The following is a 19,777-nucleotide window of genomic DNA, read 5'->3' on the forward strand; positions in this document are numbered from 1 at the left end:
TTTCCCTACCTTGGGAACTTTGTACATGCCCGGCTGTCCCCTCAGACTTGGGTCAGTGCTAGTGAAGACTGACCCCCTCAGGCACGTGTAAGTGCCATACCTAACGCATCTGTCCCCGGGTCTTAGCATTCCCACATCTGGCCATGCATCTGGACACGCCCTCCTTCTCTCCTCCTCTGCTGGGTCCCAGGCCCCCCGCAGCTCACCTGACCCCTCCACAGCCCCCCCACCCCAGGACGCACACTTGCAGCCTCTAGTCCATTTTCCACTTGGCAGCCCAAGTGAGCTTTTTAAGAATGTCAACTGGATACAGGGCCTTCCTATTTAAAACTCAGCCGCTTCTGTTGTGTTTTTAAAAAGTTTAAACATGCCTCACCTTGGTCTCCAAGCCCCTGCGGGATCTGCCCCTGGCCCACCTCGTGCGCTTTAGTTTCTGTCACTCCCCAGCCACCCCCCGAGAGACACACGGCCTTCTGTCAACTGATCCAACGTGACTCACACGTGACTTCGCCCCTGAAGGGCGTGGGATTTTCCCAATTCTTCTCAGTCTGAATTCATCCGACAGCTGCCCCTGGTTATTCTCTAGGACTCTACGCTGTCGCTTCCGCCCGAGTATCCAGCATCACTCTGCAGTCTGACTGGGCTGCCTCCCAGTGCACTATAAGCCCTAAGACGACTCCAGGACTAGCTGCCCAACAACTGCACTGGGGCTCATGCGGCACATCCGGCAGGGTCTGCAGCCACCCGGGAATGCACGGATACACGCACGAGTGGGTCCGCGTGACATGTCAGTTACCGGGCTTCTGGGGTAGCAACGGCACTGCCGTGCCTTCTGCAGCTGGGGCCACTTACTTGCCGACAGGCCACTGCTGGCGCTCATGGAGCGACCGGGTTCAGGCCGGGATCTGGTGATGGACGGAATACTGACAGAACCACTGAACACTGTCCGGCTTTCCTGGGGCCGAGGGTTCTGAAAACGAAAGAGGAAGAAAAGTCCTTCAGCTGGAGAGAGTGATTTTCTGCAGAGATGTCTACTTTCCCTACAGTTGCAAGAAATATTAATAAAATGATCTTGACCAGAGTGACACGGAACAAGAACAGGTGACAGTCCCTCTGGCCTGCAAAGCACTAACGCCCCAACCAACAACAGTAACCCTCCCCCCACACCAGTGCTCATCCTTATGCTTCCTGAAATACTTCTGTTGTGGTTGCGAGAACAGTAAGTAATAGTTACATGGTTAGAAGTGACAGTGAAGGGTGGAATTACATGGACATTTGCAGGTAACTGAAACAAAGCTTTTACTATGTATAAGATTCTTATTTCCTTAGGATAACTCAATAACTGAACAAACCCATTTAGGGGGAAAAATCAATTAAAAGTATATTCTTTCAAGTAAATGTTTTGCTGGCACGATACCAAATGTGCCATTCGCACATTCATGTCCCCAGTCACCAGGCATCATGACTGCCTCATAGAAACAGACCGGTACGGAGTCATAAATATGATGCTGGCAAAAATCACAGCCTGGGGGAGGCACTTTAACTTGAGAATAATGGTTTGAGAAGTTTTCCATCTAATTATTTAATAATTTTGGTGTCCACGATAGGAAAATGGGCCATGGAGTGATGTGAAAGTCACACACACCTAGAGAAGAGCTGTGTGGGACAAGCTGTCTCCACATGGCTGAGAACACAAGCCTGTGGCCTCCCCGTTGGCCCAAACCTTTTCAGACCAGAAGAAAGGGTGTCAGGGCTGACACCTGAGAGAAGATTGTGGCAGAAACAACCACTGCAGGGCCAAAGCTAGCCATCGGGAAAACACACATCAGCATCATTTGAAAAACTCCAAATCATACATTCTGAAGAATCAGACATACTGAAAGTTGGCTGGCTGACCAACTTTCAACCACTGCCACTTTGGTTCATATATATCAAATTTGCAAAGTCCACGTAATTCTTAGTGTGCTATATGCTTAAAGCAAATGCTTTACCTTTGTTTTTTCCTCTAAGAAAATAAAAAATTATAACAGTCAATGCTAGCATTTCAACACTCACGCATACAGGAGCAACCCTGGGAGACACCAGCGATATGTGCACAATGCAGCAAAGGAAAGCTCCAGAGAGACGTGGGCATATCAGCTTTAACCTTTACATTTGTATTGCTTTTGCTATAAACCTTAAGATACTTTCGTGTTGTCCTTTTCTACAAAACAAACCTACCCTAGAATAAATGGCAAAAATTAAGCCTATAAAAATACATCAGGGGGGATGGGGGTCCACAGTGTGAGGGATATAAATGATGAACGTCTAAGTATTACCTTCTCTTGTGCACCTGAAACTAATAAAAAGAAAAACAACCAGCTATTATAAAAGCAAAAAAAAAATAAAATAAAAAAGAAATGCTATGAAATATAATAAAAATCCATAAAACTTAGAAGAAAATACAAATAGTCAACTATTAAACTATGTTCTGGGTCATACAAAAGGAAAACATAGACATAGTTGTCATAAAGTAAATGGGAGTAATGTATGAGAATCAGTGTAATTTATAATTAAAAAGTACCAAAATGTTATAAAAAAAAATACATCAGTTGAAGTAAAAAAAGTATGATACACAGAAGATATGTTTGGCTAAGAAAAAAACAACCCAACAGTTTATTATTCATTCAGCTAAAGTTCAACTTCATTATAACGTGCTGAGACCTAAGCTGCTGGTCCTTTTCATGGACAAATATGCTTCCGATTAGGGTTAAACTTCCACGGACAGCAGCATGTCTATTTACAAATGAGTAACTTAGGCAACATTTCCACCGTATTTTATATGAATAATTCTTGACTGATTTATACAACATTCCTCTAGCATCCACTCCCTGCTATCTGTTACCAAGCAAATTAAGGCTTGTTTTATCATAAGTAATCTTATTTTGTCAAATAAGACACTTAAATGACATAGTTTAATGTCAGTGACAGTGACATTGAAAACACTGTAATTTAGAATAATTTGATAATACAAACGGAAGTATAAAAATATGCTTCTTACCCTATAGCTAGTTTTCTTATTGGAAAATTATTTTACTATATATACAAAAAAAGATTGATGCCACCATTTTCCTAACCCAGAGGGCACTATGGGAAATGGGTTTGCATGATACAATTCAAGTATTTTATTATCTGCAAAACTAACTTGAGAAAACGTTCCCTTGCTGTTAGTATAAGCATGGGTTTCTTGATGGAAATATCCAGCTTTCCATCCCACTGCAAAGGCACTGGTTACAAAGACAAAGGACTGAATGCACGGGGCTGACAGCAGGTGCCGTGGCCCTTCAGCATGCAGCACAAGTTGTGTTTTTCTCTCTGATCTTGGATCCTGGCTGGAATGAATGGCACATCAGCAACTCAAAGATTAGTTAAGACTATCTTCTTTTTGTAATTTTTCCTGTTATTATTAATATACTTTTTATTGCGGAGGTTTTTAAGCTTTGCCAGAAGGGGTTTATTACAGCTAGAAGGCCTGTGGCTAGGCCCTACTATAGAGTTTAATTTCAGTAAATATAAAAAAAATTTCTCTGAATTTAACTGGTTCTAGGGGAGTGAGCTACAAAAACTTCAGAAATTATGGGATCCCTTTTTTGTTTCAACGGAATAAAGACCCACTTAGGAGCATCATAGTATCTGTAATGGAAAATACCCAAAGGGACATATTTTATTAAATACAGAAAGTCCTCCAGTACTGTTTCAAAAATAAAATGGACATCTTCCTCAGTCCTTATCTTTTTCCTTAAAAGAAGAAACAAAAAAGAACTGGAAGAAAGAGGAGGAAGAAGAACAGAAGTTTGGCAACAGAGAAATAGGCCAAAGGAAAATGGTCCCCAAACGCCCCACCTCGGCAGTGTAACTTATGAAGCCAGGCAGAGGAGAGCCACAGGGTTAGTAACGTTAACACCTGACTCAGCTGTTCATACCCTCAGAGTCATAAAGCTTGGTGTACCCAGGACAGAGCGTAGAGACGGGGAATATTCAGGGTTTATGGAATCAGGAGAGAGAAACTTTTCAGCAGAATTAACAGTCATGTGATAGATGTGCTCAAAGTTGATCGGAGAGGAGATCGGACCGGAGTGAAGCTGAGGGGATGGATGAGGGAAGCCTGGCTATCGAGAACAACAGAAAGAAGGAAAAAGGTAATGATGACAATGGAGTCACCGGTTACGCATGACATTGCAGACAACATGCACGTGGAAAAAATGAAGTAAGCATCTCACATCAGAACTGAATCCTTAATGAAATACTTTTAGGTCTTAGAAAGTTAAATTCTGTAATCCTCTTGGCCAGGTACTTAAATAGTTGATTTGCAAAAAATCATCCACCTTATAAGATTATTCTCTTTTATTATTATCGCCAAATGAGTAGAAACTGGACTTTCAGAGATGCAAGGAGATTGTTAGAGTTTAGTTCATATTTTCTTATGTGACAGAATCAAAACATGGCAAAAATCTACCACAAACATTAAGGACAGAAGAAGCAAGAAGTAATTAAAGAATAAGTGAACCGACAATCAGCCATTCTCAGAAGTGTTATGAAACGGTTTCTTTAGAAACCTAAAACTATTTCCTGGTATTTATAGGTTTGTGTTACGTGTTTGCTTTTACTGATCTTATTTTCCTATAATAAAAATAGTAACTGTGGAAAATACTAATTATTGGTTTACCTTTAAGCAGCCCAAGCTTATCTCCATTTAGACACCCAAAAGAACATGTATGTTTTTAACAAGTGGAAAATCTTCCTTCCAATGTTCGGGTATATTAAAAATAATAATGTAAAGCTTTAAAAAAAAGCTTTGATGTCAAAGACTCTAGTTTTTGAGATAAAATACAGAAATACTTTTGAATATTTGGGAACTGCCACTCATTAGTCACCTTTTCTAGTGGAAATATTCAAGGTTTAGGACTTGAACAACAACTGTTTCCAGAAAACATCCAATGATTCTGTCATTAGAGGCAGAGGTTGAATGACTTGCTGTAAAGACCGCTGACTGAATTTATGTTCTCGTGAGTTAAGGTGAGCTTGCTTTGTTAAAAAATAAAAATCTGGTAAATTATGTAGGCTTAAAAAAAAGGCTCTTATATAGGACATTATTTTAAATTTAGAAATGCAAGTGAAATTAGTACTTTCTAAGATTATTTCCAAAGAGGAAAAAAAATATTGATGTAAATTTAACATTGATTTTAAGAGGTGAAATTACTTCTTAAAGCTCTAAGAAATTACTGAGGTAGAAATTTTATTTATTAGCAGTTTTAGGAATGGATAAAAGGCTAGAAAAAATGTTATATGCTAAAAATAAATCTTCTAGAGGTAAAATATTATTCTTGTATTCAATTGGACACAAATCATTTATGAAAAAAGGTAACTGACAAAAAGGGTTCAAGAAAACGAATACAGTATGTACTTCTAAGACATACGTGCTTTTATATTAATGCTTGTATTCTCTTGGCTCACTAAGATACATAGGAAAGGATCACATCTGATAAACAGATAAAAAGAAAAACAAATGACTCCCTTACCCTTACTATTTATCTCTTCCATCTTCCACATTCATGAGGCAAACAACACTTTCAGTATTATTTTGGTACAAAGGAAACAGAATTACACTTTCAAAGACATCCAATAAACTTTCTAAGCTTGCAAGTATTTCACAGGGAAGCAGTACTGATTTGAGTAAGTAAAACAAAAATGTCTAGAGTACATGCTCTTTGCTCAGATGACAACATGTGGCTTTGGTATTTGAAAGCTTTTCTTATATATTTTACTGTTAGATGAATTTAATTCATCGTTATTTTTGGAAATAGTTCATTAATACAATACAGATAATTCCATTTCAGTGGAAAGAACATGCCAAATTTGAGAACATTATTAAAGTATCACAAGCTTTTCAATAAACGCGCACACACACACACACACAGGTACAGACATGCATATTATTATTTTTTTCAGACATGCACATTATTGTTTTGTTTACTAATGTCTACCCCAAGACAAGCACGGTTCTGGGCAGACAGTATATCAAGAAATATTTGCCAGATGATTAAATGGATGCCTATGAAAACCCCCAGCTTGTATGTCTGTTGCTAGTGATAGGAAGAAAGTCAGGGAAAATAAAATGAGACTGTGAAGAACAGAAATTCAGACACATGAAACCTTTGATACAATATGACATGTATAGGTGAACTGGTCTTAAAAATTTACACCAACTTCTTGTCCTGGAAATAGAAACTACTTACATAGTAAGAAAATATACAAGGAATGGAAGGAATATTAAAAACTGGGCAAAAAAGCTGGGGCAAAAAGAGCCAACAAGGTGGTTGTGGGTTAACAAAATCAGTGAGAACCAAGACTAAAAATCTATCGTCAATGGAAGTAAAAAGCCAGCACAGAAGGCCGTGTGTCACAGAATCAGGGGGGGGATGACTCTTTGGGGAATGTTTTCTAAACTTGTTCAGTTTATTGAATGGTTTTGCTTAGTAATAAAGCCTTGATTTACTTGGAACAAAAAAGCAGACATTTCTTTTAAGTGATGGGAGGGTGAGAGGAAAAAAAGCAGAGCAAAAGGAGGGTGCTATGACATAAAAAATTCTTGCCACATTTGAAATTTGGTATTTAGCTTCAGTGTGCTTATTCAGGGTATATGAAGACCAAGTTTTATTGCGTATGAAGGTCTAAAGAATTCTGGAACATTAGCAAACTGAATTTTCATCAGATGGCAGAAAAATACAAAGCAGAACAACATTTTATTAAATTCTGAAACTATTTCACCTTAAGGAAGATAGTGTAGTATGTGGGATAAAATAGAATTTATTTTTTTCTTCATGCTATGATGTTAGAATATGTAAGATGAAAACTATATTCTTTTTTGTGCACCAAAATGAAGCAAAAGTGAAAGAAAATTTTAATTTTAAAAGGATACTATCCATTGAAACCTTGTTAACTACTAGAATAATTTTGTATTTGCTAATGTGTTGCTTTGTAACATATATGTTTGAAATCTGTATCCTTCTAGCCCTCCTTAATGCTAAGTGCATATTGGTGTTGAAAAACTATTTACTAAGTAAATTTCAAAAAGTTTCATTAAAGTAGTACATAACACTTATCTATCACGTATAAACTACACATATGTTCACATTTCAATTGCTTATCGTAATTTAAAACATTCTCTATTATGCTACTTTCTACTTGACAGGGTAACTTCCACAAGGAAAAATGACAGAGGCTTTGGTTTATGTAGTTTTGCTATGTTTACTTCTAAGAATAAAGGAAAACTATACTGAGGACTAAAGCAAATGTTCAGAATGGGAAAAAAAAAAAAGAGAGAAATCTAAATCTTACTCTCAGGCAAAAGCTGAAAAAATGTATAGCTTTTAAACATGACAGATAACAGTTTAATATTTAACCTCAGCCTTTATTTATGCCCAGTATTTTCAGCTTAATAATAACGCTCAGCCTTAAATTTTTTACTTAGCTTTAATCACTATATCAAGATTAGCTGTAATCTTTATATAATTTATTTATATTTACCCAGTACAGTTAATAGAAATCTCCATTCCAAAAGGATAAATGATTGTAATGAATGATCTGAACTCCTTAAAGAAAGGAATATTACTATAATCATATAACAATGTCTTAATGATAATGAGAAATCAATGATAGTAAAAATGTCACATTCATTCATAAGCAGGGCCAACTGGGATATTTACAATGAGGAACTCAGACTCAAATGAACGCACTTTTTGTGCTTCCCATGAAATAAATGCAAAACTACCTTTAACGACTTAAATTTCTTATTTTAAAAAACTTGACTACACATCAAACTTATTACCTATCATTTTTTTCTGGCAGTGTGTTTACATTTTCTAGAGTTAGTAATGAGAATAGTTAACACAGACTTCCTTAGAACAAGTTTCAAAAGTCACAAATCATCTTCCAAATTGTCACAGTATACAAATTAGGCTTAAAAGTCTGTGCAAAACCTAGATGTTATCACCCCTGATCAAAAGGGTCATGTTACGGTTTCAATAGTTTTTTGAGAGTACTATGATACTAAAATGTTAAATATAAATACAGCATGGATAATTAGCTAATTCCACTAATGTTCTAAATTTCAACCTAACAGGTCCAAGAATCCACTCTTTATGTTGTTAAAAGACCAAGTTTTCCTATGTTGTATTTGTTTCTGTAAGGCTGACCAGCCAAAGGAAAGAGATTTAATTTTACATTCAGATGAGAGGTATTACCGTGACTGACCAAGCTAATGCCGGTCTCCGGGAGGGAGGAAAAGCCAAATACCTGTATCACACTGCGAAAACTCAGTGGAATTTTAGTGATTTGGTAACCAAGTTCTGAATCTTGGTACAGATCCTCTTCAAACCTGGGAGTTTATTCCACCAACAACAGTAATCTAGGTACAGGAGAAGTTTACAGGGTATGAAACTAAATGAGAACTTGGTATGTTTGATTTTTGATAGATGTCTAAATTTTGTGTTTTTCTCATCAGGTATGTCATCATGCATCTTACATACATTATAAAATACTGAGATAAACATTTCCTCATTATCTTAATACATCCAATACATCCTTTTAAGTCTTATATGTATTTCAGCACAGGCTCACACAGGATCCTCCCCCCGCCCCACTTACTCTTAACCCCAGTTCATATTAACATTCACTCTTAATTTCTCTTACCACGGGCAGGTCTTTTAGGATCTGTATTCCATCTCCTGGACCCATGTGTGCTATGTGGTTAAAATTAGTTGGGTTGGAAATTAATTTATTTCTCATTTCAGGATCTCGTAGCATCTCTCTGTAAAAGAAAATACCTATTTAGACACTTTTCTCGTGATCAATCTAGATAGCTTTAGAAACTAAGGATATTTTATTTTTTCATAAAAATAAACTGTGAAGTCATGTTAATAAGGATAGAATTAAAAAAACAGAATACAGTCAATAAAAAATTTACTTAGAAGATTTGTTTTACATTTTAAATAAAAGATATCATGATTTTTGGTAGGAAAATACAGGGTTCTTTCAGCACATAGATGTTAAAGAAGCTCTTCTCAATTTCACAGATAATTCTGACCATTTTATGTTTGTCTCTTAAAATAAATAACACTTTAGAAATGTTTTTATATATAACTGGAAATACTACAAGCCTATTTCTCTTTGCCCATAAATAGAATAGTTAATCTGAAGTTCATAAACATACACAGGTTTACTATTTAATGCCCAGATACATTCTATGTTTATATTATAGAAAGGCTCACATTCTAAAAATTGTAGCTACTGCATATACACAGAGAAGTGAATCCAATTAGGGTACTTTTATCTAGTTCATACTCACAACATGGAGAGCGGTCATTAAATGACACTGAGAAGCATGTTCACCGTTGCGGTTTTAACCCCACCGATGAATGACAAGTTTTCAGAGACCAAGTTTGCCTCCCAGATCAAATACAGCCTTATCTGCAAACAGCCCTGCGCCGTTAGGAGCGCAGCTGGACGGTCGCAGAAACTAAGTGCCCACCTCCTTTGCTGCATCCTTTCCTCCTCCGGGACCCTGAAGGAGTAGCGCCGCTTGTTGTTAATGCTTCTAACCATTTGCTTCCGACTATTATCTGATGTTTCAGGAACCACCAGTTCATCGCCTTCTGTTAAAAATATACATAGAACAATGATGTTCTTTAAACTGCTAACATGCTTTTTATCCATTAACCTCTAAGACAGTATAAATGTTAATCAATTGTGCAAGTACAGTATATGCTATTCTGATTTTTAAAAGTTGTGTGATCATAGTAAATAAGCAATAATTTTCAACAGACCCATATAAACAGATATCTGCTGAAATTAAACGTAGCTTGCAAAGTGTATTACCACTTTTATTTGATTATAAACATAAAACAGCACAATTTCTCTAGAAGAAATAAGAAAAACGTAGTGGCCTTGGTGTCCTGTCACTCTGACCACCCCACCCCACCCCATCTCTGCACTATTTTCTCTCTCCTTTCCAAGTACTGGTTTCAATGGCTCAAGGTGTTAGAAAGCTCCTATGGCTAACTCGCATCGTAATCAGGCATACATGGTAAATTGTTCATGTAAACAATAATTAAAAGTATTTTTACATTTTCAAACATTCCCTTTGCAAGATCCACACTGTGAGATGCACAGTAAGGAAAAGGAATTGTCTTCCCACCAGCTTCCTTTACTATGGGCAAGAATCTGTCACTAGTTCTACTCTTGTGATCTAGCAACCCAGTGCCCATCCTATTCTATTTCAATTTTAATACCTAGAAATAAACAAAACTATCAGCCATTAGCTCCCAAAACATGCTGTGATATGTGAACGTACTCTAAAATAGACAACTGTACCCACACAACATGATGGATACCATTCTCTAAACAAGATCAAGAAAAAGAGAAATGCCAATCTTTACAAGTTTTTAAAGACCCAAAAAGCTGAAGTGAGGAAAAGGAGGTGGGAAGAAGCCAAAAGGGCCTGTAAGGCAGGCCAAAGTAAGATGACTGGTTAAAAAAAGCAACATTTTCCCATTATCATAGTAACGTAGTTTAATGAGATTGTTTTCCTAACACCAAATGTGAAAAAGGACAAAATTTTTAAAGTAGATGAGAACATGAAACAATTTTGGAACTTGAGCATTGTGTGGATAAAGAAGGTCTTGGGGAGTTACAGTGGCGATGGGAGATTCTGGAGAGCCCGAGGGCTGGGGGAGCACTTTGGGATGAAGGAGATGAAGAGATGAAGGAGAAAGCAAGACAGAGAAAAAGAAAGGATCTCTAGGAAATAGGATTTCCTTCCCTTTACAAAGGACAAGACAACTATACTGAAATTCTGTCAGGTCTTGCTTGTCCAAGCTCCACCTTTACCCGTAGCCTAGGATAGAAAGATGAAAGCACAGGAAAAGACAAATTGGAATAGGTTTTATCCTATAGACACAAACTGGGTAATGGACACATTTTATGATCATCAGGGTCACACACAGTGAGAACAGGGTAGATTTCAGTCCTGTGCAAATATTTGGAGTTAATCTAAGAAACAAATACAAACTTAAGTACAGGGTCTTGAAAATGAAGGCCCTAAGCTTGCTTCATTGGCTTCACAAATGGCCATCATTTCTAAAACCTGACTATCTTTTCTCAAGTCGCACTAGAATATCTTCTTAGCAAAGAACTTCTACACTCACCAGTCTGCATATCAAGACACCACCAGGGCATCAAATCTGAAGCCAAGCAATTTCACGTGTGTATTTTAGTATTAAAACAAACAAAACAAGAAATAAACTTTTGATGGATTTTTTTTGATAACAGAATATACAAAGTTATTGGAACTTGAGGGGGGGAACAAGAAAAGCATAAACAACAAGATGATAATCCCACTACTCAGAAATAAGTGGTATAAACATTTTAACGTGTTTTCTTGACGACAATGTTTTTACTTACATTTAAGACAATTTAAATGATTTTAAGTACATATTGTACCATGAGGACATCTTCATTAAGTAGATCCACCAAAAAAGATTGTTAATTTATGAATCTCTCTGTTACGCAGAAATTTGTTACTAAGACATGAGAATAACTATTACATAGAAGAGAGCATTCTATCTGTTGAAAGTGAGATTTTAACTGTCCAGGTGCACTGACTGGCAAGCACCTCCCTTATTTAGTTGCCTGTGGACAGTCTCCCTGGCTGGGACTCACCTCACTGCTTTGGACACTGCCCTTCTCCTCTCTGTAACGCCCAGAGTCCCCATTCCCTCTCCTGACTCTGGCACTCCTGTGACTTTGCTCTCTTCCTTGTTGTCATCTGTCGCCCATGTTGTCATTAGCACTTCAGAAGTTCTAATCCCTACGCACTGGCAGAAGATGTATTCCGAAAGTCCCAAATCAGAACTTGATGAATTTTCATAATTTTAGTGCTACAAATCTTGGTTAGGTTCCATAGTATTAAAAGTACAGAAGAAATATTCAGCTATACTTTCTCTACTTACCTCAGTACTCCACAAAAGAATAACAAGGTAGGTTAGAAACAAATATTTTGCATATACAGTAACGCCAGCCTAAACAGAATGGCTTCTTGTCCAGTAGTTTGTCTTAATATATTGAGAGAGTATGATAAGGGGCCAAGATCACAGACTTTGGAGTAAGATACACCTGAGTCTAAATCTGAGCTCTGCCACTTATTATCTTCACGCAATCAGCTTAGAGAGAATATTTCCATTGAAGCTATCCTATTCATGTGTATTTTCTTACCTGCCATCTTATTTTTGAAATATATTAATCTAATTGTCTCCAACCCTAAAAGATTTAATGATCCTTCACTGTTTAAGGGTCGAACCTAAAACAATAAAAAATAAAATCAGTATTTCAACAAAACCTTCAAATATTAAATCATAAGACTTTTGGTCTATATATAAAGCACAAACCATTAAGACCTTTAATTTATCCTTCCTCATCCTCTTCCAAATGTAGGACTCTCAGAAAATCAACAAAAAAATTAACATTAATTCTGACTGGAAAGGTACAAAATTATCTAATGTGAACAAAGTTATAATGACAACATTTTTAAAGGAAGACTATTCTGGGCAAAAAAAGAAGTAGAAATACATTTAAACCTTAAATTTGACTTTTTAAAACCATATGCTTATACAGAAAGGATACCAAGTGATTATACTAATATATCAACACAGATACTTTTAGAATTTTATTTGAACTGAATGTACATATATGAGACAGATGAAATTGTACAACACAGAGGAAAAACTGCCAATAGATGGTGATGGGGCACTGGTTATCCCTACTTCACAACATACACAAAAAATCAACTCCAAAAGGATCAAAGATATAAATGTAACAGGCAAAACTTTCACATTTTTGAAAGAAAATAAAGGTCATAACTTTATGACTGTGAGGTAGGACTTTCTTAAAACAGAAAATAGATAAACCTAAAGGATAAGAATGATATATTTAACTACATTTAAATTTAGAATAAATTTTCAGCAAAACAGCATAATTTATTGTTATTTTATAATAAGTGTTCATCATCATAAAAATTATAGATAGGTCACAAACAGGGAAAAGATTCATCACACCCATTACTAACCCTGTATCTGTAATATATAAAGAATTTCAATAAATATGTAAGAAAAAGATGACAAATCAAACAGGAAAATGAGCAAAAAGACATGACCAGGCATTTCACAGAAGAGCAAATATAAATACTGAATAAACATAAAAAGATTATAAACAATACGGTTGACAGAGGACATGCAAATGAACACTTCAATGAGATACCACTGCATAACCATATATAACGGCTCTAGAACTATGAATTCTAACAATGGCAAGTGTGGAGAGGATGAGTCAGTAAAAACTCATATATTGCTTGTGCGTGGGAGTGTCAACTGGTACCATTACTTTGGAAAATAAAACCTGACACTGTCTTATAAAGTCGAATGCGTGCATTCCCCATGTCCCATCAGCTCCATCCCTCGGCATGTGACTTAAAGAAACTGCTGCACACGTGCCCCAGAAAGCACCTGCAGCCATGTCCACCACACTAAAAAGGTAGGAAATAATTCAAATGTACTAACCAGAGAACAGATAATTTATGATCTATTCACCCAACAGACTATTTTATGTAGTGCAAAGCAATGAACAACATGTAACATGGTCCATGTAACAACATGGAGGAGTCTTAGAAACACAGTAAATGCACGAAGAAAGCAGGGCAAAGGTGACATACAACATAACATTTTATAATCTCAAATGCAGGAAGAACTGAATAATGTACTGTTTGGGAATATTTAAATACACAAAAAGTTCTGGATTTTCAGTAAAGCAAGGAAATGATGAACACAGCATTAGGGATAGTGATTTTTCCTGGAAAGAGGCAGGAGTCTGGATAAGGGAAAAATACACAGGTATTTTTGTAATGCTCTGGCTCTTAAGTTAGGAGCAGGTTCATAAGTGATCAGTTTATTATTAAGCTTCATACAAGTCACATATTCCTTCATATATGTTGGAAAATTTACATAATAAAAATAAAAGGGAAAAACTAATTGTCATCAGCCCAAATTTACAAACTAGAGGACTGTAAATTTTGCTTTATATAATGCAGCAGTATTTACAAGAGCTTTATTCACTGCTGATGTAGTTTAAAATTGGGGAAGATTCTGAAATACGATTTTGGCTACTTTCTTTTACCTATTCTTCTAAACCCTGTCCCCCAACTAATGATACATGCCACATATATCTATATGAAACTAATACACTTCACTTTTGCAAAACAACCGTTCTATACTACTTGCAAAAATTTTCTTTATGTTATCATAGGGAAATATTATGGGAAAATATGTTTTATTTTCCCATATGTGAAAATATGTGAAACCTTTATTTTATAATCATGAGATGTTTCAACACAGTTTGGTTCTAATTTTAATCACTTTTCTAGGCTTTAAATCTGTCTTCACAGGATTTCAAATTGCATACCATTATGTGAAAAACACTTATAATTAAGAATAACACATTCCCTCAGAGCTCCTTAAAATACAGTGGAAGATAATACTGGCATTTTCGGTTGTAGGATGTATTCTACTTATTTGAAATACAATGTGAAAAAAATAGTGTAGTGTTGAGCTAATTATAAAATTAACCAGCTTGATTTGTTTTTTTTTTTCACTTTTAAACTAGGTTCCAAGTTATCGATTACATATGCCAGAAAATGCTGAATTAGTGAAAAACAGCTAAATAGTCCCATTAGTGTTACTTACACTCATTAGTTTGCTTAGCCATATTTTAATGGTAAATTACCTTTTTGAGTGGGAGAGTCTGAATCCATTCCATGGAGTTCACATCAAAGATGTCAACTGCATTTTCACTGTACACGGAGAGATAGGGTGCGTTGTAACCTGGGAGAAGGGAATAGAGAACAGTTGCCTGGTTGCTTTTAACTATTAAACCCAAAACATTTTGAAAGCTCTATGCTAAATAACTATAGAGTGGAATCCCACCTAAATCCTACTGTTATCATATAGTACCCACATCAAAACCTTTTCGAAGTAAACAGCACATGAATCACAAATGAAGAGATTTTATAGCCACTGTAATACAGAAGGATCCTGTTAACACCAAAAGAATAGTATTCCCCTGCCCAACACTACTTCTATAAAGGAACTACTTTACATTTTTAAAGTATCTGATTCCTAACGTAGTTAAGCTATTGACAGTGAAACAAACTTACAGAGCAGAGAAATCTTTAGGTAAGTGTTCGAGTCAGCTATGAATGTCTGATAAAGCACCTGGCGCAGTTACATGCATAGGGTAGGTACTCACTATGTACTTAGTGAAAGAATGAAAATCAGTAAACGGTGATACAAGCAAAGAGAGATTAAATGATTGATCTAAACTAAGGTCACAAATTAAATTTTTGGCAGAGCTATTCATAAAAGCCAGCTATTCTAATTCTTACTCCATATTAGAAGTAAAACCCTGAATTATTACCTGACTAGGTTACAAAACAGCAGTCATTCTAAATATGATGCCATAGATAAAAGTATATATTTCAGGAGAAACAAAACATTAAGTATAATTACGTCTGAGTCTGTGGGATCAGAATTATTTTTCTTTTTGTCTAGATTTTCTAATATTTCTATAATAAGCATGTATGGCTCTCCTAAACTTTCTTCTGCTGAACCTTCACACTTGACGGTACTCACAGCCATCACTCTTCCTATCCTGTCACAGTGGAAGACGTTTTCCTCCTCCTGCCCCACACCCTCCCCCAGGGTTCTGAATTCCATCCTTCCTGGTCTTCTGGGGGATCTTACTCCAGTTTCTCCATTTACACAGGGTCAACCTTTCCCTAGTTCCCTAGTGGCTATTTCCCTCCAGCATTTAAACATGCTCAAGGACCTGCCACTAAAAACAAAACATTCTGGTTTGGAGAGTCCTCCTCCGCGCCTCTACAGAGCCTGGTCTTCTGCTATCACAGCACTTACATTCTATTGCAACTCCTCGCTTTGTCGTGAATCTATTCACTGCACTCTATGCTCTGCGAGGGTAAGACTGTCTATTTTGCTCATTGTTATGTCTTGTACAGTGAAATGGCACATGAGTATTCCAAAATTTATTAATGTCTTAATATTTTCTGAAATAGTGTAATAGGCCATTTTATTTTATTTTTTTTAGGGTTTGGTATTTTTTGTGTTTTTTGGGGGAGCGGAAGGGGAACAAGACTTTATTGGGGAACAGTGTGTACTTCCAGGACTTTTTCCAAGTCAAGTTGTCCTTTCAATCTTAGTTTCAGGGGGCGCAGCCCACCATCCCTTGTGGGAGTCGAGGAGTCGAACCAGCAACCTTGTGGTTGAGAGCCCACTGGCCCATGTGGGAATCGAACTGGCAGCCTTTGGGGTTAGGAGCACGGAGCTCCAACTGCCTAGGCCACGGGGCTGGCCCCTATAATAAGCAACTTTAAATATCTACCTATCTAGATAAAAAATGTAAAACTGAGTAAGACTTCTAGTAGATGCTAGACGACATCTTTACATAACTGATTAAATAACACACTTAGTAACTACTTCTCCAGAAGTCTTATGACCTATGAATAATCACAAACACTATGTTTTTCAGGACCATGAAGGAAACTAGGGTTATTTCAAAATACAATAGCACGGGTTAAAAAATCCATCTAAGTAAAATATTCCATAGAAAGATTACCTTTAACTATATGCATGACTGTGTTGAACTGTTGCACTATCTACACATGGGGACTTTTTATAAACAACATAATACTTTGGAGAAACCTTAAGGATGACTTAAAAAAATAACCTGCTATTAACAATGACCACTTCTAGGAGACGAAGTGGAAGGAACAGAAAGAGACAGGAAGGTACGACAGCCAAAGGAAGAGAATCTTACAACAAGAGGAAGGGCTTGCCGGCCACATCAGCTCCTGCTGCCTCGATCTTCGGCCCTGGCAGTCAGTGTACACCCCAATGCTGTTAAAACACAGCAGGTATTCCTTACTGGAGATCTCCACTGCGCAGATGGCATCCATTGGTTGATGTGCAATAAATGATAGTGTGTGGTCGTTTGAATGGAGCATACTGTACGGACTTCCTTCTCCATTCAAGGGGTATCTTAGAAACCCTGACTGGAATCCCACACAGAGGTGTTCACTGAAGATTGCCATCCATTGGACGTTATATGGGACTTGAATTTCCTTAAATTTTCTGTGACGGGTCTTGCTCTGAAATAGTTCGTAACAGAGGACCTGCCTTTTCATAGCCACACACAGGCATGTAAGAGCTCCATGACGCACTTTCCCAGAAGTTATGGTTTGACACCCTTTAGTTTCTGCCAGCTTATAAAAATCAGTCTCTCGTCCGTCCAAAGCTGACATAGGAAAAAGTCGTACGTGACGATTTCGTCCTGAGATGACAGCAACAAGCTGATCATTTGGAATGAGTTCAATCTGATGAATCTTCTTATTGTCACCAACTCTAATAATTTCTATGCAAAGGAACAGTAATAAATCAGATGCAAATTAATGTCGTTTATTCATTAATCATATCCCAATTACAGTCAAAAGGATATACATACGTCAATTTATTATAAAGAGAATAAGAGCTCAGAAATCATATGGAGAAAAAGGAAGATAATTATACCCATTACAAGATAATTTAACTGACCTATAGTAAAGTATAGTAAAGTATTAAATTTAGCACTGAGATTTTTGGCAGCCAAGGCAAAGAATTCCTGTGTGATAAAAGCATGCCAGATTTTCAAAAAACAAAACAAACAAACCTTTTTACTGGCACTAAATTCTAGGGAACTTTACCATAGGGTTTCTATTTTTTATAAAATGAGTAACTCATATTTCACTAAAGGTATTTTTATGGGTAACAAATTAATGAAGTTTAATACTTTGTTTTCCCATGATCTAACGATATAAAGATAGAACACTGTATTCAAAAATGCTAAATTAAATTGGCTCCTTTTTAGTTCATCCAATATTTAATTTCTCTCCAGGAAAAAATCTGTTGTAATAAACTGTGGGAAACAAACACATTTTAATGACTATTACCTCTTCTAGTACTATTAGTACAATGGAAAAATCAAGTTGTATTTTCTTTCATGTACCTTCTTTAGAAATGCAATCTGAGGTCATACAGCAGAACTATTAAATAAAATTACACAAAAAAGACAATCCACACTTGGGAAGTTCTAGAACTTAGGATCATTAAAGATATTAAAAAATCATCTTTTGACTTATCAAATTAGGTCTGAAAAATGTTAATTATAGAATAAATAAGAGCAAATTCTATTTATTTTTAGAATTTAGAATCTAGAGTTTAAAATTTTCTAATAACATATGGTTTAAAGTTACCCCACAGTAATTAAGTTTTCTCTTACCATCTTTGGTGACATGAACAACAAATAAACCTTCTTCATTTCCCAAAGCTATCCTTTCATGATCTATGCAAGATATAAATATGAAACATTTCTATTAGGTAAAAAACTGTGTAAAACTTATAGAACAGATAATTAAAAAATTTGGTAAAAAAACAACACTGAAATAAATAATTTAAAAATAGCAATAACAATTTGTACTATTAAATTTCTTTTTAGATTACAGTCGTAAATATTATCTCATGCCTTTTTAAATAGATAATTAAAAATAATCTATATCAATACTTATAAAAAGTAAATGTTTATTTAATAAAAGGTGAAAAAAAATAAAAGCTTAGTTTGTTAGTGCCCGGGGTTCAGTTCCATTTCTTGTTTTGGGAGGGAAAGACTGTAAAAGGCATTTGCAGTCTGTTCATTAAATGTTTTATTATTTACTAGAAAGTAGCAAAAGAGTTGGATGTGTACAAAGGAATATAACAAAAATTTAAACATCCACACATCGGAGCTGCCATTTATTTGAGAGCATTTTATATGCAAGGCACTCTGTGTTATGTATTACATCTTATTTAAACTTCCAAATAACCTGTGCAAGGCAATTAGTATGTATATTTTACATAGGAAACTTATGCTTTAAGAAATTAAACAGCTTGTTTTCACGCAAGCAGAGAATATACTTAATAGGTTAATTTTTAGCGCTGTTACTTTTTCAGAAGAAAACATATTTGAAAAGTGTTTACTGAGAAACAAAACTCTAGTATGCTCTCATTCACTCAATATACACTTACTGAGCATCTGCGACACAACACACACTGCGCTGGACACTGGGGATTCCTAGATGAAAGCCAATCCCTGCTGACAAGGTCGATTAGTAAACAATTACGTTAACAGGATAAATGTCATAAATTCATACCTATGATTGCAGCTGCCTGGGTTGTTTTAATGAGGGGTAGAGTGCTGTCATAAGCCTCTTTGGGAACATAGACTGAGCGGTCTCTGAATTTGTTTTTCTTCAAAATCTTGTGCAATTCACCGAGCACTCCCACCCACTTACTCTTCTCATTCTCACTATCTGCTAGCATCAGGATCGAACATTTGTTATTAGAGGCTGAGAGCTGGGAAGTTGTGACCTAGAAAAAGTGAATCAAAATTCATGATTTTAGAAAACAGACACCTTTAAGCGAGTTTGATGCTTATGCCAGCCAACAAAATGAGCATTCATTAAGTGATTCCTTTAGATTTCATGGCAAAGCGAAGGTAGCAGGTACCATTGTAAATGTTAGTAACATTTTTATTTTCTTTGCTATGAAGT

The 19,777-nt window shown here is 36.2% G+C and overlaps 1 protein-coding gene across 1 annotated transcript in view; it reads right to left on the reverse strand.

The window, feature by feature from the left end:
• Positions 1 to 19,777, reverse strand: part of CDC42BPA (CDC42 binding protein kinase alpha) — a 296,719-nt gene that overhangs the window by 6,624 nt on the left and 270,318 nt on the right. Inside the window, exons 33-41 of the mRNA XM_081039105.1 lie at positions 19,379 to 19,595; positions 18,472 to 18,534; positions 16,975 to 17,568; positions 14,869 to 14,966; positions 12,310 to 12,394; positions 9,569 to 9,692; positions 8,731 to 8,848; positions 3,963 to 4,148; positions 853 to 970 (exon numbers count right to left, since the gene is read on the reverse strand). Of these exons, the coding sequence (XP_080895231.1) occupies positions 853 to 970; positions 3,963 to 4,148; positions 8,731 to 8,848; positions 9,569 to 9,692; positions 12,310 to 12,394; positions 14,869 to 14,966; positions 16,975 to 17,568; positions 18,472 to 18,534; positions 19,379 to 19,595 (1,603 nt within the window). The remainder of the gene's footprint in view (positions 1 to 852; positions 971 to 3,962; positions 4,149 to 8,730; positions 8,849 to 9,568; positions 9,693 to 12,309; positions 12,395 to 14,868; positions 14,967 to 16,974; positions 17,569 to 18,471; positions 18,535 to 19,378; positions 19,596 to 19,777) is intronic.

The sequence above is a fragment of the Rhinolophus hipposideros genome, assembly GCF_964194185.1.
Source record: "Rhinolophus hipposideros genome assembly, chromosome: 26".
NCBI classification, from domain to species: Eukaryota; Metazoa; Chordata; class Mammalia; order Chiroptera; family Rhinolophidae; genus Rhinolophus; species Rhinolophus hipposideros.